Source organism: Xiphophorus couchianus, chromosome 4, assembly GCF_001444195.1.
Source record: "Xiphophorus couchianus chromosome 4, X_couchianus-1.0, whole genome shotgun sequence".
NCBI lineage: Eukaryota > Metazoa > Chordata > Actinopteri > Cyprinodontiformes > Poeciliidae > Xiphophorus > Xiphophorus couchianus.
Genome location: NC_040231.1, coordinates 29,083,184 through 29,110,440, shown reverse-complemented (window position 1 = coordinate 29,110,440; position 27,257 = coordinate 29,083,184). Strand labels below are relative to the sequence as shown.

At 42.1% G+C, this 27,257-nt stretch overlaps 3 protein-coding genes across 4 annotated transcripts in view; 1 reads left to right on the top strand and 2 right to left on the bottom strand.

Annotated features, from left to right (window-relative positions):
- The first annotated feature begins 1,211 nt into the window (after positions 1–1,211).
- Positions 1,212–15,077, top strand: pdpr (pyruvate dehydrogenase phosphatase regulatory subunit). Its single transcript, XM_028014652.1, has 18 exons — positions 1,212–1,332; positions 1,907–2,180; positions 2,819–2,952; positions 3,741–3,822; positions 3,939–4,102; positions 4,189–4,310; positions 4,744–4,861; positions 5,166–5,315; positions 6,510–6,702; positions 6,908–7,032; positions 7,667–7,822; positions 8,212–8,345; positions 9,289–9,437; positions 9,526–9,638; positions 9,708–9,802; positions 9,896–9,985; positions 11,918–12,100; positions 12,761–15,077. The coding sequence occupies exons 2-18, from the start codon at positions 1,918–1,920 to the stop codon at positions 13,166–13,168; spliced, it is 2,679 nt and encodes an 892-aa protein (XP_027870453.1). The 5' UTR covers positions 1,212–1,332; positions 1,907–1,917; the 3' UTR covers positions 13,169–15,077.
- Positions 15,078–15,782: 705 nt separating this feature from the next.
- mrps11 (mitochondrial ribosomal protein S11) lies at positions 15,783–19,431 on the bottom strand. 2 transcript variants are annotated; one of them, XM_028014653.1, is made up of 6 exons: positions 19,260–19,431; positions 18,814–18,906; positions 18,444–18,542; positions 17,701–17,830; positions 17,432–17,497; positions 15,783–16,468 (listed from the first exon to the last, which is right to left on the bottom strand). In XM_028014653.1, the coding sequence occupies exons 1-6, from the start codon at positions 19,346–19,348 to the stop codon at positions 16,361–16,363; spliced, it is 585 nt and encodes a 194-aa protein (XP_027870454.1). In that variant the 5' UTR covers positions 19,349–19,431; the 3' UTR covers positions 15,783–16,360. The 2 variants fall into 2 exon arrangements, with proteins under 2 accessions (XP_027870454.1, XP_027870455.1); XM_028014654.1 differs by lacking the exon at positions 18,814–18,906.
- A 1,997-nt stretch (positions 19,432–21,428) lies between these two features.
- sv2ba (synaptic vesicle glycoprotein 2Ba) overlaps positions 21,429–27,257 on the bottom strand; it is a 36,028-nt gene continuing 30,199 nt past the window's right edge. The window contains exons 9-13 of the mRNA XM_028013778.1: positions 26,981–27,145; positions 26,751–26,884; positions 26,454–26,654; positions 26,113–26,272; positions 21,429–22,571 (exon numbers count right to left, since the gene is read on the bottom strand). Coding sequence (XP_027869579.1) covers positions 22,388–22,571; positions 26,113–26,272; positions 26,454–26,654; positions 26,751–26,884; positions 26,981–27,145 — 844 coding nt within the window. The 3' untranslated portion in view covers positions 21,429–22,387. The remainder of the gene's footprint in view (positions 22,572–26,112; positions 26,273–26,453; positions 26,655–26,750; positions 26,885–26,980; positions 27,146–27,257) is intronic.

Sequence of the window (27,257 nt, the reverse complement as noted above, 5' to 3'; positions counted from 1 at the left end):
GTCGGCTTAGTTCTGCAGGCCAGAGGCTTGTAGACAGGAATCAGCTCCACTGAGATGTGGTCAGACATGCCCAGATGTGGAGCTGCTACAGCCTTGTAGGCTCCGGGGATATTGCAGTAGACCTGGTCCAAAATGTTATTGTCTCTGGTGGGAAAGTTTATGGATTTGTGGAATTTGGGAAACACAGCCTTCAGTTCCACGTGATTGAAGTCCCCCGCCACAATCACGGCCGCCTCCGGGTTGGAGTTCATCTGCACGCTGATCAGGCAGTACAGCTCCTCTAATGCTAGCTTAGCATTAGCCCTCGGTGGTATGTAGACGGCCACGATCACAATGGACGAGAGTTCTCTCACCAACTTGAAGGGTCTGCATTTCACCGCCAGATATTCCAAGTCAGGACAGCAGAATGTGCCGACAGAGTGTGTGGCTGTACACCAGGCATTGTGTACATACAATGCCAAACCTCCGCCTCTGCCCTTACCCGAAGCTGCAGTCCGATCCGCCCGGAACAGAGCGCGCCCCGTTATCTCCACCGCTGCGTCCGGGATGTTATCCTCCAGCCAGGTCTCTGTGACAACAGTCACACAGCTGTCCATCCGGCGAGAAGTAATAATGTGCTGAGTGGAGATTATACAGTTTGATCGCCACGACAGACGAATATCCAGGGCTATTTTCTTTTTGCCCCTGGATCTGAAGTATTCATAAAAAATAAAACCAGTGTAGTCAAAGTAAAATACATTGTTCTATAGAAAAAACTATATTTTGCTATTTTTTTTTCATTTTTAAAATCCATTTATATTTTAAATGTACTGAGGGAAAAGCGGACCCCAAGTTAAATTCCTTGTTTGTTTGAACTAACAAGGGGAATAAAACTGATTCTGACATTTTTAAACGTATAGGTTGTATCCTACGTCAGCACGTACATATTTGGTTGGAAATTCAAAAAATGTAATGGGTCAACTGGTGTGGCTGACATTACTTTCCAGTTGTGAAATACAGTTTTGACTATGTTGCAAATGGCATAAATGTTTAGAAATTAGTGATATACAGACGGGATATTATCACAACTGACCACGAATCAAATTGTGTTTAGTACTCCTTATTATCTCAGTTCCGACTTTCTTATTAACGGAGTGAAACGGAAGTAAGAAAATAAATGACAAGGCTTGGGAATAAAATGGGGCGTGTGACTTTAATTTGAAGTTCCACACCGGAAGTAGCGCCTCCAATTGACGCTAGCTTGATTCATGTGGCGACTTGCACTCATATCAGTCCTTGCTCTTCCCCACTTTGTTTGTAAACCTACAGCAACGGCCGGACTTGGCTGACTAGGTGAGTTTAAGGCCGTCGTGAACAAATTAAATGTCAGACATGTGTTTTCATATTCTGTCATTCGGCTGAGTTAATATACAAAGTAGTGAACATTAGCTAGCGTCTGCTACAAGCTACGCAGTGTAGCTCCAGTCAACCCTGATAAGTTAAACCCAGCCACCATAAAGCCTCGCAATGTCAAGGCGGCTTTTATGTAACTTTTAAAAAATGAGGCTTGCTTCGGCCGCTTTACCTCCAAGCTGAGTTCGCAGAACAATTTATGTGTTAAAAGTGTCGTCAGCTAAAGCTAGCGGTCCAGCTATAGGGAAGCTTTAAGAACAGTGCTGTCTTCACTTAACTCAGAGACTTGTTTTCACCTTGCTACTCCTCCAAGGCTCCTGCTGCTCTTTAAATGTGGACCACAGAGCTTTTCAGTAAAATAACCCGTATTACTTATGAAGGCTATAACCGTGTAATGACTGCCACGCTTGTTTAACCAGCATTTAAACTATAAGGAACACTTGTCTTAATCGCCTTTGCGGCGTGGACCAAACCTCCCTCACTGAAGCTCTGTGTTTGTGTTTGTTTGCTGCAGAAAGCACAGCCATGTGCAGCTGTGTGCGGAGCTCCAGGGCCATGGCTCCTGGGCTGCTCCCCAGGCTGCTGCTCCCTCAGATGGGCTTCAGGCTGGCGGGCAGGGGGCTCTGGACCTCCCCGCAGTGTCTGGCTGTCAGCGGGGACTCCCAGCTCCCTCCTGTGCCAGGCCAGGCCCGGGTGGTCATCTGTGGAGGCGGGATTGTTGGAACATCAGTGGCCTACCACCTGGCCAAACTGGGCTGGACGGACATCGTTCTGCTTGAGCAGGGCAGGTGAGAGGAAAACCATATATTGTACTTAAAGGGGCACGATTATGTATTTATCAGGAACAGAGTGTCATTTTACTGCACCAACTCCATTAACTAACTAGCCAAGTTGCTTTCAGGGGATTTAAATGTACTTAGCAGTTTAAAATCTGGAAATTGGGCCTTTCTCTCTTTAAGAACCTTTTGCTCTTTCAAGACATCATCACAGTTCCCCAATTAAGCCTTTAGCATTGCTCTGAGGAGCTTTGCACTGAGAAGTAGATGTGAAGCTCTACCAGGTGCTTGCTAATTACTTCTGGCTAGTCTGAAGGAGCTAAATGGGGGAGTTGCAGGGAAGGAGTGCTCTGTAATGCAGAAGTTCACCTGGAGACAAAGAAAAGGTGTCCCTTGGTGATAGCAAGGATTTAGCATTTCCCGTGGCAACCATTTGGAGTCAAAATGATTTCTTAAACATGTATAAAAGAATCAAAGCAACACTCCAGGCATGTTTTTGATGAGGGAATTACATTACAACATTATGTAAAACTCAAAAAAGCTGATTTGACATCACGGTGGTCCAGCCTTAAATTGGTTCATATTGGTCTTCAGGAGAAGATCATACGGTTGAATAATTATGTTTTATTCATATTTTGCATTTCGCCCAGGCTTGGTGCAGGAACAACCAGACTCTGCGCTGGCATTCTCAGCATGGCTAAACCGATCTCCATCGAGTCTCAGATGGCCAACTACTCCAGCAGCCTTTACCAGCAGCTAGAGGAGGAGACCGGCGTTAAAACAGGTTAGATGCTTTACAGCCTTCACTCATATTCAGCTTTTGATGCTGACAATAAAGGGAAAATTACAATGTGTAACTTCATCATCATTAACTTGAACTGACGGATACAAATAGCATTTTTGCACCACCTGCCTTTCCTCTGCCTGTACTAGCATCTGTGTCAGGTATGATTAATTAAATTTGCACTAGACATCCATAAAGGAGTACAATGTGCCTCTGAAATAGTTTTTGCATTAATATATTTCCGTTTGCATTTTATATTGACCATATAAAATACTTTTTGGGAAGGTAATGCGCTGCAATTTTATATATTTATAAGGTTGTGTTATGTCAAAAATAAAGCTTGTAAAAATGTGCAACTTTGACTGCAGCTTTTGGAAAAAGGTGCTGCAAAGTCAGCCATTTTAGGTCGCAACAATCACAAAAAAACATCGCAAAAGTTCCGGAGGGACTAAATGCAGCACCATGCACAGGCGGTTTAGCACATTCATGAGTTATAATCAGTCCAGATTGAAATCCCGACCGTCTCTCATCAAATCTGACGAAGCAAAAACAAAGAGAAATGGTTTGAAATCTCCGTGTTTAGATGTATAAAACTAGCAACGATGCCATTTTTCTTCCACTACATTGGCATTTTCTGCCTTGTGTTGGCCTATCATGTAAAATCTAAATAAAATACATTGAATTTGTGGTTTTTAACTTGACAAAGTTTAAAAAAAAAAAAAAAAAGAATTTATAAGCATTTCTGACTCAATACTTGTGTGTGTGTTGGATTTCTTATTATTTTCCAGGTTATGTGAAGACCGGTTCTTTATGTCTGGCACAAAATCAGGATCGCTTCATTTCACTTAAGCGCCTGGCAACGAGACTCAAGTAAGACAGGCAGTTGAACTCATTAGTGTCAGGGGCTACATGGGTGTAGGCGGAGGCCATCGATTTGCTTGATTTAAAGACAGTAAAGAACAATGAAGTTCCTAATTTATCCACAGAGTGTTGGGGATCAACTGTAACATTATTAAACCCAAAGAGATCGCCAAACTCCACCCCCTAGTCAACATTCATGACCTGGTGGGGGCGCTGCATCTCCCCGATGACGCTGTGGTGTCCTCGCCCGACGTTAACCACGCGCTGGCCGTGGCTGCCGCCCGACAAGGTAACTTCAGAGGGAACCCTGACTTCGCCCCGTTTTTGTCTCTCTCTCTATCTTCCTCCTCATGTTTCATTTCTGTTGGTTTTCAGGGGTCCAGATTCTGGACCGGACCGCTGTTCAGCAGGTGGTGGTGGAGAAAGGCCACGTTATGGCTGTGGAGACTGATCGCGGCTCCATTGAGTGTGAATACTTTGTCAACTGTGCCGGTCAGGTAAAACTGATGCTCTCGGGACTTGGTGCCTTGTTTACATCAGGAAGTTAGCTGCATATTATTTTCAATGACATTCAACAAGACTTCTGCGCATCCTTAAAAAGCCTTAAATTCACGTATTTAAAATGGAGGCCTTAAAATGTCTTAAATCCATTGGAAGATATGCAAGTTGGCCTTAAATATGTTAACCACCAGTCTTAAATTAATCTTTAATCTTGTATATTCTATATAGTTTTCTCGTGAAACTTTTCTGTCAGGCTAAAGTTTGAGTCACCACAATGTTCTGTGACTCAAGGCGGTTGAGGCTACCGCTAGCTAGCTGCTAATAAAACCTTTCTAGCTAACTAGATTTATTGTGAATATCTTTGGTGGGTCTTGTTTGTTTGGTTCATGCAGTCATCTGGTGCTTCTTCTCCATGTGTCTCCGCTCCAGTGGGCTTACGAGCTGGGCCAGGCTAGTGAAGTGAAAGTGTCGGTCCCGCTCCATGGCTGTGAGCACTTCTACCTCCTCACCAAACCTCTCCAGGAGCCACTGGCGCCCAACACTCCAGGTCTCTGAAATAAAATAGACTGATTTACACTTTGTTTTTTGCTGTAGTTTCTAATCCATTTGTAAAGTCTGTTTTTACTTGAAACTGCAGTTTTGGGTAGTATTTTAATACATAATCCTCCTTTGCTCTGCTAGTCACAAGATAATGTCAGAGCCTCTGAGACCACAGGTTGCAAAACCAGAGATTGGGAACCACAAACATTCTTCTTGGTGGATCTCTGCTCTTGTGTATGAATTGTTAAAGTTGAGGTTGATCTAATGGGACTTGTGTCTGTGATTTTTTATTTATTTATTTTTTTCCCCAGTTATAATTGATATGGATGGTAGGATGTACGCGAGGCTGTGGCAGGGAGGCCTTTTGTCCGGTGGCTTTGAGAAGAACCCCAAACCAATCTTCACCGAGGGCCGCAACCAGCTGGAGATCCAGAACATGCAGGAGGATTGGGATCACTTCGGTAACGAGGACCGACCGAGCACTCTGAGAATTTTATTTGACTGCATATTAATATATTACAGGGCTGCAGCTCATAATTATTGTAATAATCAATTATTGTATCGATTGAGTGAAAAATTGGCAAATCTTGTAGATTTTTCATTTAATTACTTAAGCCCTTTTTATATAATATTAGAAATACATCTAAAGATAATAATCAAATATGAATTTTTTATAAATAATAAAGCAAACATTTTATTTTCCAAAATGCAATAAGGCAGCATTCCTTTAGCAAACGATTGATCATTTGTAGCAAAGCATGCATCGGCAGCTAAAAAAAAATACTTGTAACATCAACATGTGAGAAGCTCAGCGTTCTATAGAATGTAGGATGGAGCTATTGATTTTTATTTTTTGATTAGTAATCACAGAAAAAGACGCTTTTCTTTTTTTTTTTTCCCCACACAATTTAAACCAGGTAAAGCTAAAACTGTGGCACTTGAGGAGTTCTGGGGAGAACAGATTTACAGACAAAAGTTTATTTTTATCTTAAATGCAAAATGCATATAATTTTGTACAGTTTTGGCTTAATTACTGCTCTGAATATATTATTTCAGAAAATGGCATTTTTTTGAGTTTGCATATTCCTGTTTAATTATAAACTAAATTAACAATTATTTCAATAATTGATTCATCACAATTAATTGCCTCAGCCCTAATCGATTACAAGATGGATTACACAGGCAATAAATTAGGCTATGATGGATTTTGAATGCTCCCACATTCAGCACAGACAAAAATTGAATAAAAATCAGTTAAATCATTCTCTTTTTTTAAAATACAAAAAATATACTTTTATTCAAAATGAATCCCTTTGTTTATTGTTTTTGTCTTTGCATGACATATGTCGTTGTACATATGTCTCAAGACACATGCATTCTTTAATCTTTTGTCCTTGGCCTCATGGTAGTAATTTGAGATGCAAGCTGACAGGTCGTCATAACTCTCGTCAACCTCATGGGGAGGACACAAGTTCTCAGCCAAACCTGAACCACAGCAACACGCAACTAAAATACCTCGGCTAAATTCTCCCGAAGGGGTCACTTTGGCATAACAACATGCCGTCCGAAATCTGAACACACCAATCTGGATTATTAGAACATAGAAATATTTGTCGGAGACAAAACTCCTTACCGTTGCGCTCTTCTGCTTCCAGAGCCGATGCTCGGCGCCCTGCTGAGAAGAATGCCGCACATCGAAACAGCCGAGATCCACCAGCTGGTCAACTGTCCAGAGTCCTTCACGCCCGACATGCGCTGCCTGATGGGGGAGACACCGGGTGTGTCTGGCTACTACGTGCTGGCAGGGATGAACTCCTCGGGTCTGGCCTTCGCCGGAGGAGCCGGGAAGTAAGCAATAACTCATTAAATGGGGGAGAAACTCTGTTTTTAAAAGTTGTTTTTTTTAAATTTATTTATTTTTTGTTTTACAGGCATTATTTATTTACTTTTTCCATGTGTGTTGAATGGAAAGAAATGTTTTCATACGTCGACGCTCTGCTGTGATGTTGACGTGTTCAGTGAAGCTCAAACAGCCTCTTCCTGCTGTGTGCAGGTACCTGGCAGAGTGGATGACCTACGGCTACCCCTCCGCCAACGTCTGGCCTCTGGACATCAAACGCTTCGGCAACCTGCAGAGCAGCCGAACCTTCTTGAGACACCGAGTCATGGAAGTCATGCGTGAGTAGCGGCCACTCCTTTAATCTGTTATCCTAAATGACAGCAAAGTGCTGTTTATACCCATTCAACTTTAAAGTGTTTCAGCAACCTCTGATCATTCATGCAACTTCTTTGAAAAAAATACTTCTGGAAATGTGGACGTCAGATTTACATGCGTACCAGAAACACACGAATACAAAAGTTTCGACCGGAACCTTTTGTATTTGTGTTTTTAAAGAAAAAAAAAAGTAAGTCCCGGTCCTATTATAATTAGATATCTTCCTCAGATCTACAAGGTCCTCTGAAGCTCAACACTTGATCGGTTTACACTTTCAACTCCAAGGCTTTTCACAAGGGTTCCTGCAGATGCTGGAAAATAATTAAACATATTGATATCTTACAGTATTATCTAGTTCTGGGTAATTATGGAAAAGAAAAAAGTTCAGAAAAGTTTTACATTTTTTCTCAATCACCATATCTCCTCCCAGCCATTCATTCACCAAATAATCCATCAGCTTATCAGTTTCCTAACAGTTGGTGTATTTTGACGTTTATGTGATACAATCGTATTGAATTCTTGTGTGTGTATATATACTCATTGAGAAGTTATTTTTTAAATGTTTTTTATTGTTGTGTTTCTGCGTCTCATTTTTAGCCCTGCTGTATGAGCTGAAGGTTCCTCGGTGGGACTTTCAGACCGGCCGGCAGCTCAGGACCAGTCCCCTGTACGACCGCCTGGACACCCAGGGGGCTCGCTGGATGGAAAAACATGGCTTCGAAAGGCCCAAATACTTTGTTCCCCCTGGGAAAGGTGCATACTGCTCAGCACCACACCAACTCTTCTCAACTTCCTAACATTTTTTTACTAGCCAGTCTGAGAATCAACAACAGAGAGTAAAGTAGAGTTAAGAGAAGTCATTGCAGGTGCTGTTCCAAGAATGCACCTAATATACTTAATTCTCAGTAAAGATGGAACATCTACAGAAATGCAGTGATTTTTACTGCAGATTTCCCAGAATTTGTCAACAGAAACTAACTTTTACGACCGCTACCAAGAAACTGAATTCATAGAAACACATTGTTTATGGTGTGACATTATCGATTAGAACCCAGGGTTCAAACTCATTCTTTTGAGTTTTTGCCGTATGATTTCTGGAGGTGTTTCATGAATAAAACCCCTGCTGTTTCTTTCTTTTTCAGATCTGCTGTCCCTGGATCAGAGTAAGACCTTCTACAAGCCCGACTGGTTTGATATTGTCGGAGCAGAAGTGAAGTGCTGCAAAGAGGCCGTCTGTGTCATCGACATGTCCTCCTTCACCAAGTTTGAGCTGACTGTGAGTCACGTCTTACAATCAGCATCAAATTAGGTAGAAAAAACCCAGTTCCCCCTCATCTGTAGCAGTTTTAACTATCATCTTTGCCTTCAGTGTTGCATTGATTTGTCACAAATCATTGGCTCTTTTTAAAGATACCAGCTAGACTTTTCTGTAGGATCAATAAAATACTATTTATATATACATATATAGTTTGTCACCAAAATAACGTGACATGGTCAAGTTTTCTATTTGTTTTGCCATTTTGTTGTTCTTTCATTCAGTGTTTGTATGGGTGCTTGAAATCCTTGAAAGTGCTTTTCAAACTGCTTAGCTTTGTAATAAAATACAATCTCACGTTTGATTAGACGCCTCAATTTGGAAACATTAATTCCAAGTGAGCCCAGAAGTTTACATACAATAAATACATATATATAAATATATATATGGACAGGTCGCCAGTCTGTCACAGGGCAACACAGAGACGGACAGGACACACAACCATGCACACACACACCTAAGGAGAATTTAAAAAAAAATATATATATTTTTTTGTGGGTAAGCATTTAATTTGAGCAGGAATCTAACAATTTATTTGAATTGTTTGAATGTAGAATATTACCACAAGATGTTATTAATAACAGTAATAAATTATATGCAATAGTAAATTTAAACTTCCTTTTTTAGTTTTTTTATTTTATATATGTTAGGGTTAGGGTTAGGGTTAGGTAAGTTGTTTGAAAAGTGCTTGAAGTATACTGAGGAAAAGTATGCACACCGTGTTCATAACTATATCAAAATTTCTACACAATACAGGCCTCCACATGCCTCTTAAAGCAATTCACTATTGATCTTCTGAGCTTGTTTCTTGTTCATTTCCTCTCTACTTCCCTGTTTTTGATTAAACTCAAACATTTGGGTTGGATAAAACACAACGGAAGTGATTTGTGAACTTTTGTCTCAGTCAACAGGCGACCAGGCTTTGGAGCTGCTGCAGTATCTGTGCGCCAACGACCTGGACGTTCCCGTTGGACACATCGTCCACACCGGCATGCTGAACGAGAGGGGCGGCTACGAGAACGACTGCAGCGTGGTCCGCCTCAGCAAGAACAGGTTGGAGCCAAGAAACGGCGCCATGGACTTAAGATCTATGTTATAAAAAACTCCTCTAAAATGGAAAACGATCTTCGTTTGCCTCCAGTTTCTTCATCATCTCTCCGACGGACCAGCAGGTCCACTGTTGGTCTTGGATAAAGAAGCACATGCCCAACGACCCACACCTCCACCTAGAGGATGTGAGCTGGAAGTACACAGGTGAGCCTCAATGTTCTACTACCCTCTCTGTCTCTTGAAAAGGTTGCTTATCAAACTTTTCTCTTTCAGCTCTGAATCTGATTGGTCCGCGAGCAATGGACGTTCTGGCTGAGCTGTCGTACGTCTCCATGACGCCCGAGCACTTCCCCTCCATGTTCTGCAAGGTGAGAAAGACAAGTCGAAGCGAAGCTGATGATGAGCGGCTTGTTGTTTGGTCTTTGCTCTTGCCGTCATGTTGCCCCTGTTTGTATTTGCAGGAGATGAGTGTGGGCTATGCCAATGGGATCAGAGTGATGAGCATGACTCATACCGGAGAACCAGGTTTCATGCTCTACATCCCCATAGAGGTGCAAATGAGTTGAATTAAGACGACAGGACAGAGTGTTTGAGAAAATGCGCTCAATTTTCTGACCACTTTTGACCCTTAATTTTGAATTTAACAACTTCGATTAATTTGTAAAAGAAATGTGACTGCCCAGATTTTGAATTATTTAGATTTTCTGTAGTGCACATTGTATTCCAGGTCAAAATGTTTTTTTTCCTTGCACAGCCCACAGTTTTATGCACATTCATCCATCCATCCATTTTCTTCCGCTTTATCTGGGGTCGGGTCGCGGGGGTAGCAGCTTCAGAAGGGAGGCCCAGACTTCCCTCTCCCCGGCCACTTCTTCCAGCTCCTCCGGGGGAATCCCGAGGCGTTCCCAGGCCAGCCGAGAGACATAATCCCTCCAGCGTGTCCTGGGTCTTCCCCGGGGCCTCCTCCCGGTGGGATGTGCCCGGAACACCTCACCAGGGAGGCGTCCAGGAGGCATCCTGACCAGATGCCCAAGCCACCTCAACTGGCTCCTCTCGATGTGAAGGAGCAGCGGCTCTACTCTGAGTCCCTCCCGGATGACTGAACTTCTCACCTTATCTCTAAGGGAGAACCAAAACACCCTATGGAAAAAACCCATTTCGGCCGCTTGTATCCGCGATCTCGTTCTTTCGGTCATGACCCAAAGCTCATGACCATAGATGAGGGTGGGAACATAGATCGACCGGTAAATCGAGAGCTTCGCTTTTTGGCTCAGCTCTCTCTTCACCAAGACGGACCGGTACAGCGCCCGCTTGACGGCAGACGCTGCACCAATCCGCCTGTCGATCTCCTGCTCCCTTGTTCCCTCATTCGTGAACAAGATACCAAGATACCTGAACTCCTCCACTTGGGGCCCAGTACCCCATACTCCCGGAGAACCCCCCACAGAGCTCCCCGAGGGACACGGTCGAACGCCTTCTCCAAGTCCACAAAACGCATGTAGACCGGTTGGGCGAACTCCCATGCACCCTCCAGGACCCTGCTGAGGGTGTAGAGCTGGTCCAGTGTTCCACGACCAGGACGAAAACCACACTGCTCTTCCTGAATCCGAGGTTCGACTATCCGACGGACCCTCCTCTCCAGGACCTCTGAATAGACCTTGCCAGGGAAGCTTAAGAGTGTGACCCCTCTATAATTGGAGCACACCCTCCGGTCCTTACGATGACGGAACACCAAGTCCAAAGTTGTTTCTGATCATCGGGGTCTTCGGGCTGCGCTTTGTCTGGTCCCTCACCTAGGACCTGTCTGCCTTGGGCGACCCTACCAGGGGCATGAAGCCCCAGACAGCATAGCTCCTAGGATTGTTGGGGCTCTCAAACCCCTCCACCACAATAAGGTGGCAGCCCAAGGAGAGTTAGGTTCCTTAATTTTGTGCTATCTGCCAGTAATTACATATTAAACCAACCATGCCCTTCTATCTTTCCACCTCCTCAAAACTCTGAAACTCAGCCGCTGTCCACATTAGCTCGACCATGTGAGAGGGCTGACTGACACAACCGCCCATCATAACACATCTGCTTATGTGCAGTCAACTCAAGTCATAGTAAGCTGGTAACTCATAGTTACCAGCTTAACAACTTTGTTTATATATTTAGCAGCTTTTCAGACAACAAAAAAACAGTATCGGCCAAAGTCTGAAGCGGCAGGTCAGCCTATATATAGATTGGTGGTTGGCCAGAAAACTGCAATCAGTGCACCCCCCTCTTTTTTTTTTTCTTTTTTTTTTGTCCCTTGTGGTGTAAAACTTTAGTTACTTGAATGGACAATGATCAGCATGTTGACAATAGGTTAACATCAACTTCTGATTGCCACTGCACATCAGGTCACATCTTCTCTGTATGGTGATTTATACCGGTAGGGATTTCAGGAAAAACACCGATTCCTGTGAAGTTTAACTCTGATGTCATCCATTTACTCCCTCTAGTACGCGCTGCATGTGTACAACGAGGTGATGTCAGTGGGGCAGAAGTACGGCATCCGTAACTCCGGGTACTACGCGCTGAGGAGCCTTCGCATCGAGAAGTTCTTTGCCTTCTGGGGTCAGGACCTCGACACGTTCACTACGCCGCTGGAGTGCGGACGGGAGTTCAGGGTCAAGTTCGACAAGGTCGGTCCGCCCACTGGGGAAATGTGCTCTCACCGCACACCCACGGCATATTTATTGGAGCGCAAAGCTTCGTTTCAGTCAGTTTGCCATCTGCTTCGCTCTAAATGTCCTGACTGCAGCTGCAGACACCACAGGCGGCACTTTAAATCAACAAGTTTACTGTCGAGCTCAGAACCAGAACCTCTGGTGAGTCGCAGCTGTTGTGTCAGTGCAGTATTGCTAAAACGGGCTGCACGGTTAATAATCAGTTCCAACACACTGAGAAGGAACATGGCTCTGCAGGCGCCACAGAGTGGGCTCTGACTGCCTTTTTTATAGAGCAATTATTTGTTTGTAAGCACAAAAGATGCATGCACTTTGCCTTTAAACTGTCACTGGTTGCTATGGTTACTTTTCATTGTCTTGTTGTTTTTACCACTAGTCTGTGCACTGTTTATTACAGCATGAGAAAACAAGTTATTCTTCAACATTAGTGAATGAGATACTAAGGAGAAAATAGGTGGATCTGAGCTCACTGTGATTTGTAAATAATTTAATTGTAAATAGTTTGAATAGATACAACAATATACTCTGCAGGTGACACGCACAGCGACAGTGGGTGTGTACACAGCGTGACGTCCATTGATAATGCCCCTGTGTCTCTGTGCCTCTCCTCCACAGGACACAAACTTCCTGGGCCGCGAGGCGTTGCTGCAGCAGCGCCAAGAAGGCGTGTTCCGCCGCTTCGTCATGCTCGTCCTGGAGGACCACGACACGGAGCTGGACCTGTGGCCGTGGTGGGGCGAGCCCGTCTACCGCAGTGGCCAGCTGGCCGGGACCACCACCAGCAGTGCCTACAGCTACACCCTGGAGCGCCACGTCTGCCTGGGCTTCGTGTCCCCGCCGCCGGGCCCCGAGGGCCTCCCCATGCCCATCACCCCCGACTTCATCAACCGCGGCGACTACGAGGTGAACATCGCCGGACAGCGCTACCCGGCCAAGGCCAAGCTGTACCCCTTCAGCTCCCTCTTCACCCAGCAGAAGCGGCGCAAGGAGGACATGGAGCTCAGCAACCTCCAGGGGAAGTGAGGTGACGGGAAGCGCCTCCCTAGACGACACTCGTTCAGTTCACTCCTCCTGACCCAACCCAGTGTCTGGTGTGAGGGTTGGATGTACAAGCACTTCCTGTTGGTACTCTAAAAATCAGTTTTGGGGTTTCATCCTCTGCTTTTAAAGTGCAATATTTAGAAAAGCACCTAACGCTTGAACTTTCATCTCATTGAAATCCATTTTGTCATCCCGCTGTGTCGTTCCCACCCTGACAACCCCGACTGCTGTGCCCCTGCAGTCTGTGGTTACGTGGCTTTATCAAGGCAAGATCAACACTAGCTGCTGCAGACTTTACCAGATTGTTGACTTTAACCCAGGGGTGTCCAAATAATTATTTTAGAAATAAAAAGTATGCAACTTTTACAAAACATGTTTTGTTTTACATATTTGTTAAAATTCTCACCATGTCATATCAGTATAACTTTAGACAGATAATTTGTGAAAAGCTTTCTTCTTCACTTCCTCCCTGAAGAAGTGCACTGCTCTGGGACATCATCCTCATGAACGTGCTGCTAAACGTGCTAAACAGTTGATCTGCCGTCATTGGTGGCCATGCTAACTAGCATTAGCAATAGTGACAAGGTGTGCTGAAGCTGTATTGTAGCAGAAAGGAAGGGGGAAGGAGGAAAGCGGCATACAGCCTTGATTGACAGCGATAAGGCCCTCCTTCTGGCTCTGATTGGGTGTTTCTAGTTGGGTCTTCTGCCTTCTCCCAGTGTTATTTTTTTCCCCTCTTCACAGATTGTCTCACGCTGTCATGACATGGTGACAGCTTGAACAAATATGTAAGAAAAGTATTATTTTATAAAAGTTACATACTGCAGCTTTAAGGAGAAACACAAACTATCTTAACTCCATTTTTGGCTTTCATCTTAATTTGATAGTACACAGCACCACAAGCATCCACTAACCTTTGCTTGAACTTAGACTTGGGTGTATCCATTTATTAAAGTAGGCTAAATAAGTGTTTGTTTTTGTTCAAAAGGGACACATATCATGTTTTTGCAGCCTAGAATACATCTAAAATTATATACAGATACTTCCTGTGTTGAAATCAGCCTGGTACATTTCATTAAAAAACTGCATTAAGTTTGTTTTTTACACTAGAATTTGCATTTTTCATAACAAAAGGCATAATTTTAGTTGTGCCCCCCCCTGTTGCAAAATGTTTGGACACCCCTGCTTTAACCCGTCCTGAAGGATTTTACTCTGACAGCCTTCTCCACTTCATGAGCTGTTGAGGACATTGTGAAGGAAACACAAGCTGATGTTGCACTTCTGACCACAAAGTTCTCAGTTGTAAATCTGCTGCTGACGAGGAGACCTATTTCAGAAATGTTATACTCTTAGCCTTATACCAATTTGTCAGAAATCATCTTTCTGTAAAAGAAAAAAACCCTCAAAAAAGCCTAGGATAATTACTGATAACCCAGAATTGTTGTTTTTCATCCACCACACTTCATCCTCTTGCAAACACTTCGTGAAACTCCGAAGCAAATCAGAACAGCTTCCTCCTCTCTGTGCTGGTGTTATCTGCTGAGAACTGCTGTAATGTTGTTTTCATGTGTGCTGCACTGGTGGAAAAGATATTTATGTTCTCCTTTTTTCTTTTTTTGAAACGTTGACGCACTTTCGATTTAGTTTTATTGAATGTGAGGCTGAGAGGAGAGCAAATCGGCCCTTCTAGTCGTGCTGTTTTCAGTCCTCCATATCTAATTGTTTTCACATGTTTGTGTAAAGGAAAGAATTCATTGCAGTTTGAAATAAAAATGTATTTTTGTATAGCTGATGTAAATAGAAATCTTTTGGGTTTTTTGTTTTTTTTTTGGTTTTCGTATTTTGTATCAGTTGAGTTTGCCTTGTCGCATAAAGAATTACTTGGACAGTTGCAGCCGCTGTTATTTTGAATCTTTAAACGTCTATCACATGTTGAGATGTCAAAGCTCAGAGGTAGCTTGAAAATGTAAAAAATTTAAAGAGGTGCAGCAAAAGCAAATGCGATTAGCAACTGATTGAGGCATTCAGGACACGTCACTGTGGAATATGTTTTCCTCTTCTCAGATATCAAGTCATGACACGTGAGACCGTCATACTGCTGCAATCTTCAGTCAGAGGTCTCTTCAGATTAGTCACAAGACTGACTGCTACCAAAGATTCTTCCTGCTCACAGCATCACCATCTACAACAACTCCATGAAGTTATGACATTTCGTCTCCCTTTTATGTAAAGTATTTAATGAATTGAATGATAAGTGGCCGCAAAGATTATACAGATTTTTTTAAGTGACGAGTTTTTAGTCTGTAAATTTGTGGGGCTCCTACAGTGAAAGCAGGCGGCTAAATTTCTGAATTTGTGTGGAATAGCAGTGACTCTGTACTGCTGCACATACAACAGTTCATTTCAGTAGAGATCAACTGTTTTAACTGTCTGTCATAAAAATATCAAAACACATTTAACTAATTCCCACATGAGAACTTGCAGAACATTCTTCTGTGGTGATAAAAGTTTATTGCAAAACCACCATAGTTTGGGAACCATGTACTTTAGGCATTTATCAGCCCCCCACCCCAAAAGATAAGCGAGTACTAAACAATTCAGTATGCTTGTATTTTATTTGAAGTAAAATCAAAAAGCTACCCCTTTATTTGTTGTTCTGAACCAGCTGAACTCATTCACATTGACCAGCAGGACTAAACTGTTTGGTTCTGATGTGTTGACGGATGCAAGGACCTTTGAATGAGGATAGAAGAAAAGACAGGAGTTACTTTTCTTTGAGCTGGTGAATGTTTGATACAATTCTGTGCTGACATGTCCCACCCAAACTAGGTGAACTTCAATGGTTATACCAAAAGAAACGTAGAAAAAGAAATCATATTACTGAACAATTCTGCAAATGCAATATTTACAACACTACTTGGCTTGAAAATAAGAGATGGGAAAGCACATTGCTTCTTTTCCACAGTGTGAAAACTAAAGCAAGTGAATCTGCAGAGACTGAATGTTTGTGCACAAGTCAACAGGAACGGCAACTGCTTATTAACATCTGCTGTTTCCCCTCAAACACAATATGCACAGTGAGCTCAGAGGCAGCAGAGTTACATAACAAAACACTTTATTAGCGTAGTCCAAGTTAACAGCTTCCATACAAAGCTCTGCGGCATCGGGGCGGCATCAGATCCTTCTGGCTTTACGTGGGCGGCATCCGTTGTGTGGCACAGGCGTGTTGTCCGTGATCGATATCACCTGCAGGCCTCCCATCGTCAGGCCTTTGATTGCAGACTGCAAAACAGACAAGGACACTTTCAGTCACTAAGGAAACGGATCAAGACGTCTCTGGTTGATTTAATTATCCCTGTTATGAAGGGCCCTGCGGTGGCTTTACATATTCTGAAGGCTCACTCTGTTTTTCCTCTAACAACATTGCTTCAAAGATTATGGTTCACCAGTGCCCTTCCAGATTCTAAAACATTTGTGGTTTTTAATTTGCTTAAGGAAGAGGAAGCTGCCCAACACATCGGGCTTCTTTAAATCTAGATAGAATTATCCTTTCGACCAACATTCGATCAGGTTAGTGTTTATACCCACTGAAGCCTTTCACATGTTCTGACTCTATAACCACATTCAAGTTTTAAGTAGTTAGATCAACACAAAGTCGTGAGAAATTGTGAAACTGTTTGGCTACAACGACCATCGTTACAATTTGGAGGAGAAAACAGGATGCTTGTACCAGGTGGTAGCATCATATTTTGGGGCTGTTTTGCTGCAGGAGGAACTGGTGCAAATCACAAAACAGATGGTGTCATGAGCAAGGAATATCTAACGACATCAGTCGGGAACCTAAAAGTTTGGGCACAAATTGGTCTTTCAATGGACAACGACCTGAAGCAAACAGTCAAAGTGGCTTACGGACAACAAAGTCAATATTTTGGTGTGGCCACCACAAAGCTCTGATCTCACTCATAAAAATAATATGAGGGCAGATCTGAAAAGGGAGTGAGGCAGCTAAAAGAGAACCATCAAGAATCCCGTTACAAAATCCAAAATACTTGCTGCTGTTATTCCAGTGAAAGAGGATTCCACGCAGTACTGACTCATTGTCCTGTGAAAACGTCTGTTTTTTTTTTCCACTTCACAATTATACTCTGTGTAAAGTCTATCACATAAAAATGCTTTGGCATCAACAAAATGTGAAAAAGTCTAATGGGTGTGGAAAATCTTCATAAAAGTGCAGGAACTGCTCACCAGACGTCCAGGACCAAGACCTTTGACCACAACACGAACAAACGTAACTCCTTTTACTGTGGCTTTCTGTTTGGAAGAACAACAACAAAAATATATATAAATATACTGTGTTTATATAGAGGACATATTAGTCTGCTGGTTCAGAATCATGGGAGACTTTCCCCAATACCAAAAACATTCTGCAGACATAATCAGCTCTACTGGTCAGGGGCCACAGATCTGACCGACAGAAGTCCTGCTCTGCCTGAGCATCAGAGGAGAAAACTCACCGCTGCAGCAGAGATGCCTGCGGTCTGCGCGGCAATGGGCGTCGACTTCTTGCTGTTCTTGAAGCCTTCTGTGCCACAGGACGTCCGGACCAAAGACTGTCCTGTGCTGTCTGTAAGCTGGATGTGTGTGCTGGTGAAGGATGGAGAGGTTTACTGCTCTCAAAGTATTTATTTTTAACATTAACACAGACTTTTGACTGTATTTGGGCAGCCAGGTTAACGTATTTTCCTTCAGGAAAATACATTAGAGGTACGTTAACCCTCAACCCTGGAAAATACAATGGAAAAACGGCACGTGGGCGTTCCGCTGCAGGTTAAGGGGTTAACATAGTGGCCAGATGATAAATTAGGCTGATGTTCACCAATAGCCAAAGATTTGCCTCAGTTTCAGATTAGTGAGACAGGAGTCAAATAGTAACACTGCAGTCTTTGATTCCACAGGTGATCAGCCCAATCTCTTTGATCTTATAAAGTCACTAGATTATGTCTCTTCCATCTCATTTTAAAGAGACACAACTGTTTGTAATTGGAGTTTGGATTTGACCTAAAAAAACATCCAACCTAACCTGGCCTGAGCCTGTAAGTGTTGTCTCTGATCCGGCTAATTAACTTGAATTTTAAGCCTGGCGTAAACCCTACATATTACCTTAAGACTTTACTGCGTTTGTCTTTAAGGCCATCATTTTAGTAACTAGTGTAACTTCTGCTATTTTTAACTGAATTTAATTAATAGCTCCACTTACTTGTTGTATGTTGCTTTTATGTGAATAATTGGTAACTCTTCAAACTTCTTCCCAGCCCATCTCAGTGGACTGTCTTGACCAGGCATAGGGGGGAAATGGCTGAAAGATTGAAAATGTAATGAGCAAAGCATTACTAAGTTTTTCTTCTAAAAATCATTCAACATCTAAAGACTAATGTTTTAGTCTAATTTATCTCAATAACACGTATGTAATCACAACTGCTCAATTTATTCACTTCTGCTTTGCAAAGCCAAGATGTCCAGATGCTAAATATGCTTTATTTATGTATTTTTTGCAACCAGCATAACAAGTGAGTAGGCATCCTTCTGAAGCAGCATTATGACGGACAGATGGATAACAGTGTGCAGACCTGAAGTCTTTCCCCGTGCTAGCTTCCACCTCCTGGTGTCTCACAGCGCTGAGGAACAACGGCCTCTGCTGCGGCAGCCTTCTGACTCCACACCTTAACACACACACACACCTTGTCATTAGCTCAATCTGTACGGTTCTGTTAGAAGTTGTACGGTGTTTTGTGTCGCACAGTGACGCTTCAAAACCGAGCAAACACTTCCTGAGCGTTAGCCGTTAGCTAGCAGGAGCAGCTAACAGGAACAGCTAACAGGAGCAGCTAACAGGAGCAGCTAACAGCCAACAGGAGCAGCTAACAGGAGCCGCTAACAGGAGCAGCTAACAGCTAACAGGAACAGCTAACAGCCAACAGGAACAGCTAACAGGAGCAGCTAACAGGAACAGCTAACAGGAGCCGCTAACAGGAGCAGCTAACAGCTAACAGGAGCAGCTAACAGGAGCACTTACTGTGAGGCGGTCCCGTTGACATTCAGCGGGGTGATTAACTGTCGGCATAAAGTGCTCGCTGAATTAAACACACACCTAAAATTAAACATGGTTCATGTGTATACACACACGTTCAATGTTCCCGTCTGTACAAGCGTGACATTGAAGGTGAAGGACGAGACCATAAGTCGGGAAATAGGGGGGTAGGATTAATTTTTAAAAAAAGTCACTCTGTCGATATTTGCATCGCAGCGGAGCGTTGAATAACATGTTACTTTTGTCTAAAACTACATAAATCTTAACAGTGAGGTTGTGTGGCGTTTCATTCTTTAATTGTGGATTTTTGTTTTGATAAACGGAAGTCACTCCACCCGCCTTGGGTCCAAACCATTTGTTCAGCGTTATGTTCGCTCTCAACCGACACCATACAAAAGCCCCGGCTCCACTGTGAAGGCCGAACCTCTTCCGGTTAATGGATCCCTGCGGACAGGGTTAAAAACACTGTGCAATTTCAACAAGTTTATTTGTCTTTAATAAACGTAGGGATAGGTGTCAAGTGCGACAACTGACATTTAAAAATTAAAGCAGAAATATGTATATATTTTGTTTTTCCTTCTCCTTATAAGTGCGTTTTTGTGAAGAAATGTATATATTTTTTTGTGTTCTCTTTAAACATAGGCAATCTATGCGGCTGCTTAGAGCCCTGGGGCAACTAAGGAGCTCGAAGGAGCTGATTTTTATTTATTTTTTTGTAATGATTTCTATATGATTATATGAACAAAAACACAATTTCTTTATAAAGTTGTGATTTATTTATTTATTTGCAATAATATATATTTGATCATGTATAACTCATTCATCCAATTCAAGAAATCATTCAATCAATCATTCATCATCGTTCAAAATGAAAAGAAATTGCTCTCGGGCGCCCCCTGGTGACAGGTAAAATGAGCTGCCCTGCAATGTGTAGTGTTCATCGAAACCTCCACAGCACCGGTGGGAGAGAAGTAAGCAAAACAATGTCGCAAAAAATAACTTGTTCTTCAGGGACAGAGAAAAGAAAGAGGAAGAATAGAAAAAGCCAAGACAAAGGTATCTTTGCATGTGTCTTGGTAATGTACAAATCTATCAATAAGAATTGTTTAGCTGCTAGTAGGAAATTATCTTGAACTTTCCAGTTCAAGATAAACGTTTATGCTAGCATATTTACATTTGTGTGAAACTGAGTTTTAACTCTAAATGAATTGATTCTCGTGGTTGGCCCTAAGATTTGTTTGACTTCAGAACGACGTGTTTGCTAATGTTTGATAGCAGTAATTGAAACATGCTCAGTGTTGGACATTTTCTAGCAAAATATTTTTACATCAAGCTACCTGGCTACTACATTGATATATCGATGAGCAGCGCTAGGGGTAAGCTCTGGTCGGCGATATATTGTTTACTGTTGAGCTTGTGGCTAAAACAAATTATTTCTTACACCAATTTATAAGTTATGTGTAACTTCTACTAATGCTGTTAACATTTTTTGGAGACACGGAATCAGCCCAGTACCGTTCCAGATGTTCAGACTCAGGCAATGCATCAGGTGAGAAAAACACTCACTTAGTATAAATTACATTTTTAGATATAGAAATTACAGCATCTTAATCCCTTCTCCATCCTCTGTAGACATAAATCTGGCACTCCCATCCTCTGTATCCACTGTCTCATCACCTTTCCTTCTCCAAAAGGCATTTTTTGAAACACTCAGGAGTTTCTGTATGCTTTGCAAAAGAAATACTTCTCCGTGGTGATCTCTCTGCCTCCAGCAAATATGTCCAACGCTTCTGGTAACGAGAAACCACTTAGGCCGTAAGTTAATGTTCAGCCATATTCGTCTCCTTTTGAAGGTTGAATCAAGCAGACAAAAACAAAATGTTTCATTGCTGAAGGTTGTAACATGCGCTGCTTGCATCTTTGAAGAAGAAAGAAGCCGGATCACATCCGTCAGCTTTATTCAAGTCATGATAAAACTACTATGGTACAGCTAATTTACACTGGTCTATATGTACAACAGCAAATACAGTAACGGTAGCCTGTTGAGTCTCAGTAAATTTACAGACATGCCGATATCATCCAGAATCACTCACACTCTCTCTCTCTCACACACACACACGCACACACACACACACACACACACACACACACACACACACACACACACATAAACTCACATGCATAAATCAGTCATGCTGAATACGTACAATGCTCCAAAAAATAAATGTTGACACAAGTTGTCAGAAATGTAGCAAAGTTCTGCAAATCAGTTCTTCATCAGAGCATTGAAAGGAGAGCGTCATATGAAAACATCTAGTCTTACAGTTTTGCATTGTTCTCTTTCCCTTTAGAAAAAGACAAAAAAAAAAAAGAAAACAGACAGTTCCTTACACTTTGTCATGGCAAGATGTGACAGATAAAGACCCTAATGCTACATGTTACAATACAGATTAAAACGCTACGATGGGAAACAAACAGGACATATCAGAGACACAGAACCTGGTCGAGTTGCATCCGGATCTTTCGGGAAACCCGAGGAGAGCTAAAGTCGTTTTTAGAAAATGAGATCTACATTTCATAAATTGATTTTACCTAAAGAGAACAAACTGGGCAACACAAACTACAGACACCATGAGGTTGCTCCGAACAAACATTGGGTGAATGTTCAAGGTGTTTGGTTGTTTTTTTTATTTTTCGAAATTAGAGTAATACTGCTGCGGAGACTTAGCAGCGAGCCTCGTCGTTTTCAAGTTATCACTAAAAGTCCTCTCTCTTTCATCAAGAGGGAATGAAACCAAAGCACAACATGGTAACATGATCTCTACACAACCATTCAAACACAGACACAGTGTTTTAATCTTTTACATCAACCTCAGACAGAACGGGGGCGGGGGTGAACGGAGAGCGGGGGAGACAAAGACAGGACTCGCATGACGTGACAGAAAAACGCTGGGCAGCCTGAGGAGCTTTCCTGTAGCGGAGAGCAACCGCAGGTTGATGTAGGCCACCATACAGGTTTTGTAACTATTTCAAAAACAAGTAACCACATAAATACAAATCGCACAGTTTGCCGTTTGTGTCTGGGGATCCGAAGCAGCAGAAAGTTTGGCTTTTCAAGAGAGGATTTTCTCCCTCGTTTCAGGCAGCCTCAGGGCCACCAGGCCTCCACAGACGAGGGCGGCGAAGGCCAGGAAGATGGGGATGATTTTTGTGATGCCGACGAAGGCTGCAAAGATGAAGCTGGCAACGATGGCTGCGAACTTACAGATCCCGTTCAGGATGCCGAACGCTGTCCCTCTGTGCAGTGAGAAAAAGTGCAGGTTTAAGCTTGATGGTTGGCTACAACGTGTCGAACAAGGATGCGCTGCGCAAAACGCATATTGTTGCGGAGCTTAGATGTGAATTGACGTTTTTTTGCCAATCAAAATTTGAAACGTAAGGTATGCAGGTAGCATTTAGCCCTCCTACATCAGCACCACAATTACTGCTGCAAGTCGTTTCAGATAGTTGAATATTTCAGCAAAATCTTTCACATTCTGATAAAGGGATGTATCTTGGCATAGATGTTCCCAGAGGCTTCCTTTTTTGGCAAAAAAAAAACAACAGTTGGCCACGGACAAATTCAAGATGGCAGCCGTTTTTCAAGAGGATCGTGAAGGAAAATGTATTTTTGCACTGAATTTGTCACTATTTATCCCAGATGAATACTTCTATTGTCAAATCATTCATAATTGGACCCATAGAAATGATATTTACTTGTTGAATATTTGCTCAATTTCTTTAAAGATAACACCATGGTAGTCATTAAAAATATATTTTTTTCCCCACTAAAATCGAACATTAGATCAATATGCTTGGTGTCAACTCATAGCCCACATATTTTGAACCATAGTAATAATGTATATTTTCTTGATCTTCTGTTTCTTTTTTCTGGTGGACATTTTTCAAAATGGCCACCATTGTTATAATGGAGAATATATGTTTGCGCTAAAATACGCAGTTGTTATTGCCAGTGGTGGGCAAAAAGTTAGGTTCACTCACTAATAATGCGCCAAGAAAGAATTTAGCTTCACTATTTATAAACTGCTAAACACATAAAAAAAAATTAGCAGAAGCTAATGCTAAACCACTAAACACTTGTAAAGTTAGTGGAAGCTAGCGCTAGTTTGCAAAACACTTTAAAAAAGAATTTGCGCTAACATATAAGAAATTAGCAGAAGCTAAACTGGTAAACACATGCAAAAATGAACAGAAGCTACCGCTAACCATTAAGTCAACTTTCTCTCATCTTCAGCTAAACCAGTTGACGACTGGTGTGGGACTCGCAATCAGCCAAATATTCAGTTTCACTTTTGCTATCTGTTTTTTCTACATATATGAAGAAAAGGTTGCATGAGTAGGGCAACCACAGTCAAAAACAAATGATGTGACATACAGTCAATGCAGTTCCTGAAAATGGGTAACATTTTATGGCGGTAATTGGATGAAGGCCATCTTATAAAAAATGGGTGTCATCCTGAAATTCAAGTGGCTATGAAAAACATACGACCTGAGGGGTAAACATGCACATTTTTATGCTTGTATCCACAGTTTGAATATTTTTATAGTACCGTAATATGCTGCACTATATCTCTCTACCAGCTTTGCACATCTGGAAACTGAAGGTCTGGACTTTGACTAGGTCATTCGAAAATATCACTAAGCTTTAGTCTGATCCATTCCAATAAAATCGCTCTGTTTAATTTCGTTGTCCTTCTGGAAGACGGACATCTACCTGATAGTCAAATATGTTGCAACCTCCGACAGGTTTTCTTTCAGGATTGCCTTAGATTTAGCTCAGTTCGTTAAATCTAACGATTTAACTCGTTAGATTTAAATCTAACGATTTAACGAACTAGTCTGTCCAGCTTCTCGGCCACTGCTAGAGAAAGACATCTGCACAGTGTGATGCTGCTGCCACCATGTGTTTAGAGTTTGTACAGTTTGTGATCAAAAACTGCACAAACTTTGATGGAGTGATTAATGGTTGAAATTTTCATTTGAGTCATTTTTCTTCTATTGTGTTGGTTTAATTGCATAAAATCCATACAAAATACATTTAAGTTTGAGGTGGAAACATGGCAAAATGTGAAGTTCTAAGGGTAAGGCTTTAGGAGTCCAAAGTAGTAGACACTAATAAACGCAAACGTCGATGATGAGATGGAAAAACTCATCTTTCAGACTTATTTGTGCTGCTTTTACTGAGTGAACAGCCTCTGAGGGTGCAACAGACGCCATTAATGTCTACATCATTATCTGGGATAATGAGTTTTGGCTAGAGCAGCTGGAGAGCACACTGACAAGTTTCAGTCATTAGACTAATTTATGTTTTAAGAGGGTGAAACAGCGGAGGTTTTAGTTCTGCTCGTGGCTCCCTTAAATCTCTCAATTAGGACATAATATGGTTTGTGAAAGAAATGGGACTTTGCTTGGCACACAGTGTGCCCTGCAAAAATATTCACGCTCCATGAACTTTTGTCACCTCACCACTACAAACCTCCATGTTTTCTATTGCAAGTTTACGAGCTATACCAACACAAAGTAGCAGATTACTGGGAAGTGAAAGTAAAGAGGTACATGCTTTTATTTAATTTTTTTCCCCAATGGACATCTGAAGGGTAGGAGGTGATTTTGTGTTCTGCCCCCTTTACTCTGATGCCCCTAAAAAAGGTCCATAGTTAAAGTTCAAGACTCGACCTTCACCTGTTAACTGTTACGATGGTGTAATAATTTCCAGATCTAAATTAAGTTGATAATCTTTGGCAAAACTTGAAAATGAATGTTGATCTATCAAGTCTTGGCTTTTTGGAGATTAGAAGACAGAAGATTGAACATTTAGAAACTGGTCAGTTTCTAAATGTGCAAAACATAAAATGCTTGCAGCTGTAATTGTAGCAAAAGATGATTCTATAAGCTTCTGAGTCAAGAGGCATCAATACTAATGTGCCGCCTTTTTTTCAGATTTGTTTTTTAAACTGTTGAAAACCATTTATCATTTTCTGTCCACTTCGAATTCATCCTCAAGCTTGTCTCGGTCCATCGCATGTAAGTTCGACAGAATAATTCGAACTTTGCTGATGTAACTTGCAAAATTTGAAAAAAGTTCAAGGGGTATTATTAATATGAAGAAAAGTCACTGTAAGTACTTCATATCACAGATGAATCAACTACTTAGAGGGTTGATGTATCTAAATAGTTTTGATCAAACGGTAAAGTCAACAACATTTGATCAGCACTTTTCAGTTGTCACTGAATATATTTAAAGGGACAGTATTATGTATTTTCTGGGCACATAGTGCCTTTTTATATTACAATCCAGTAACTATGTTACCTTCAATTGTTACAAAATTCTATATACATCATATATGATGAAAAGTTTTACGTCCCGATTTAATGCCCTGCAATTGGGCATCTGTTTCTTTAAAAACTCCCGCTCTTTCTGAAACTCCGCCTTCAGGAAGTCGTCACAACATGGCTGCTCTAGTAACCCTTTAACAACATCTTTACCAGTGATTCACTGAGAAGTAGCTCTTATGAGCTCAGTAGATGTGGCAAACTTTGAAGCCGCAGCTACGAGGCGGAGCTACATCTTGGAAGGCGGGGCTAGGTCCCCCCCAGGCATTTTGCGCAGCTGAATGGTGATGTAAAGCTAAAACAAAATAAAAATGTTACATAATACTGCCCCTTTAATTCCACAGTGCGATGCACTCCGCTTCCACTTGTGGCAAAATTCACCTCAAACAGGCATATGAAGGTCATTTTCCATTGCATCTGTTAAAGAGCCAGACGTGAACTATACCTTTTAGAAGAGGGGTAGAGCTCCACAGAAATGACTTCCAGCCCATTCCAGGCTGCCACACTGACAGCATAAAAGAGACACTGCCAACAGATTACTGCTCCTTGACTGAAGCTCAAGAGCAGCAGGAAAGTACAGGCTGACGACGCCAGCATAGAACCGCCTGAGAGAAAAAAAGAGACAAATAATCACTGAGCTAATTGCTACAAAATTCGACTTTTGTTTTGTTTCTTTAACCAATTTGCAGCCTTGGACACCATTGTGTCGTCAATAAACACCCAGATGCAGACACTAACGAGGACTGTTAATGGTCATCTGCTCTGCTGTTTTGCTAAACATGTCACCTATTATTCGGATCCTTCCTATCTTGTCCATGAAAAGTGCCGAGATGATGTTGCCAGGCAGCACAGCCAAGCTTCCCAGGAAGCTGACCAGGTAGATTACTATGTCGTTCTCCTCCAGGAAGTTTAGATGACAGCCTTTCTTTGGATGGAGGAAGGTGGTGTTTTCCATTTGACAGTTTTTGAACTTTTCCTGCCACAGGTCTGGACAGAAAACACAAGGCGTTTGACACGAGACCAAAAAAACAACAAAAGTATTACTTTGATTAAAGATAATGCTACATCTGGCTGTGGCAGCACCTGTGTTGTAAAAGACCGTGTTTTTGATCGTGCAGTTCTCGAAGAATGTGTTGGTTGACTTGATGTCCTCAAAGTAGCAGTTCTCGAAGAGCGAATCCTCAAACTTGACGGATTTAATCTCAATGTTTGCAAATCTTAAAACAAAAAAAAACCAGAGAGACAGAAATGGCACAAAGCTGAACCTTAACTTTGTGGATCTCTGGGTTTATGAAGAACAGTGATAAACATACTTGTCATGGATGTACTCTCCCTCACGGTGGACTTGATTGACGAGGGAAAAATTAAAGTGGAATCGCTCCACACGTTCCCGATGAAACACTTTGACCTTAGACTCGTACTCCTCGTACTGCATGTACTTTATCATGTCAGGGAACCACACTCCCAGTCCGTGGTAGCTGTCACACACAGAAAAGGAATGTCTCACCTAAGTACCTATGTCATTCATGTACTGAAAATCTCAGAAAGGTATGAACCTGTCATTGGTATCTGGCATACCAGTGACAGGAA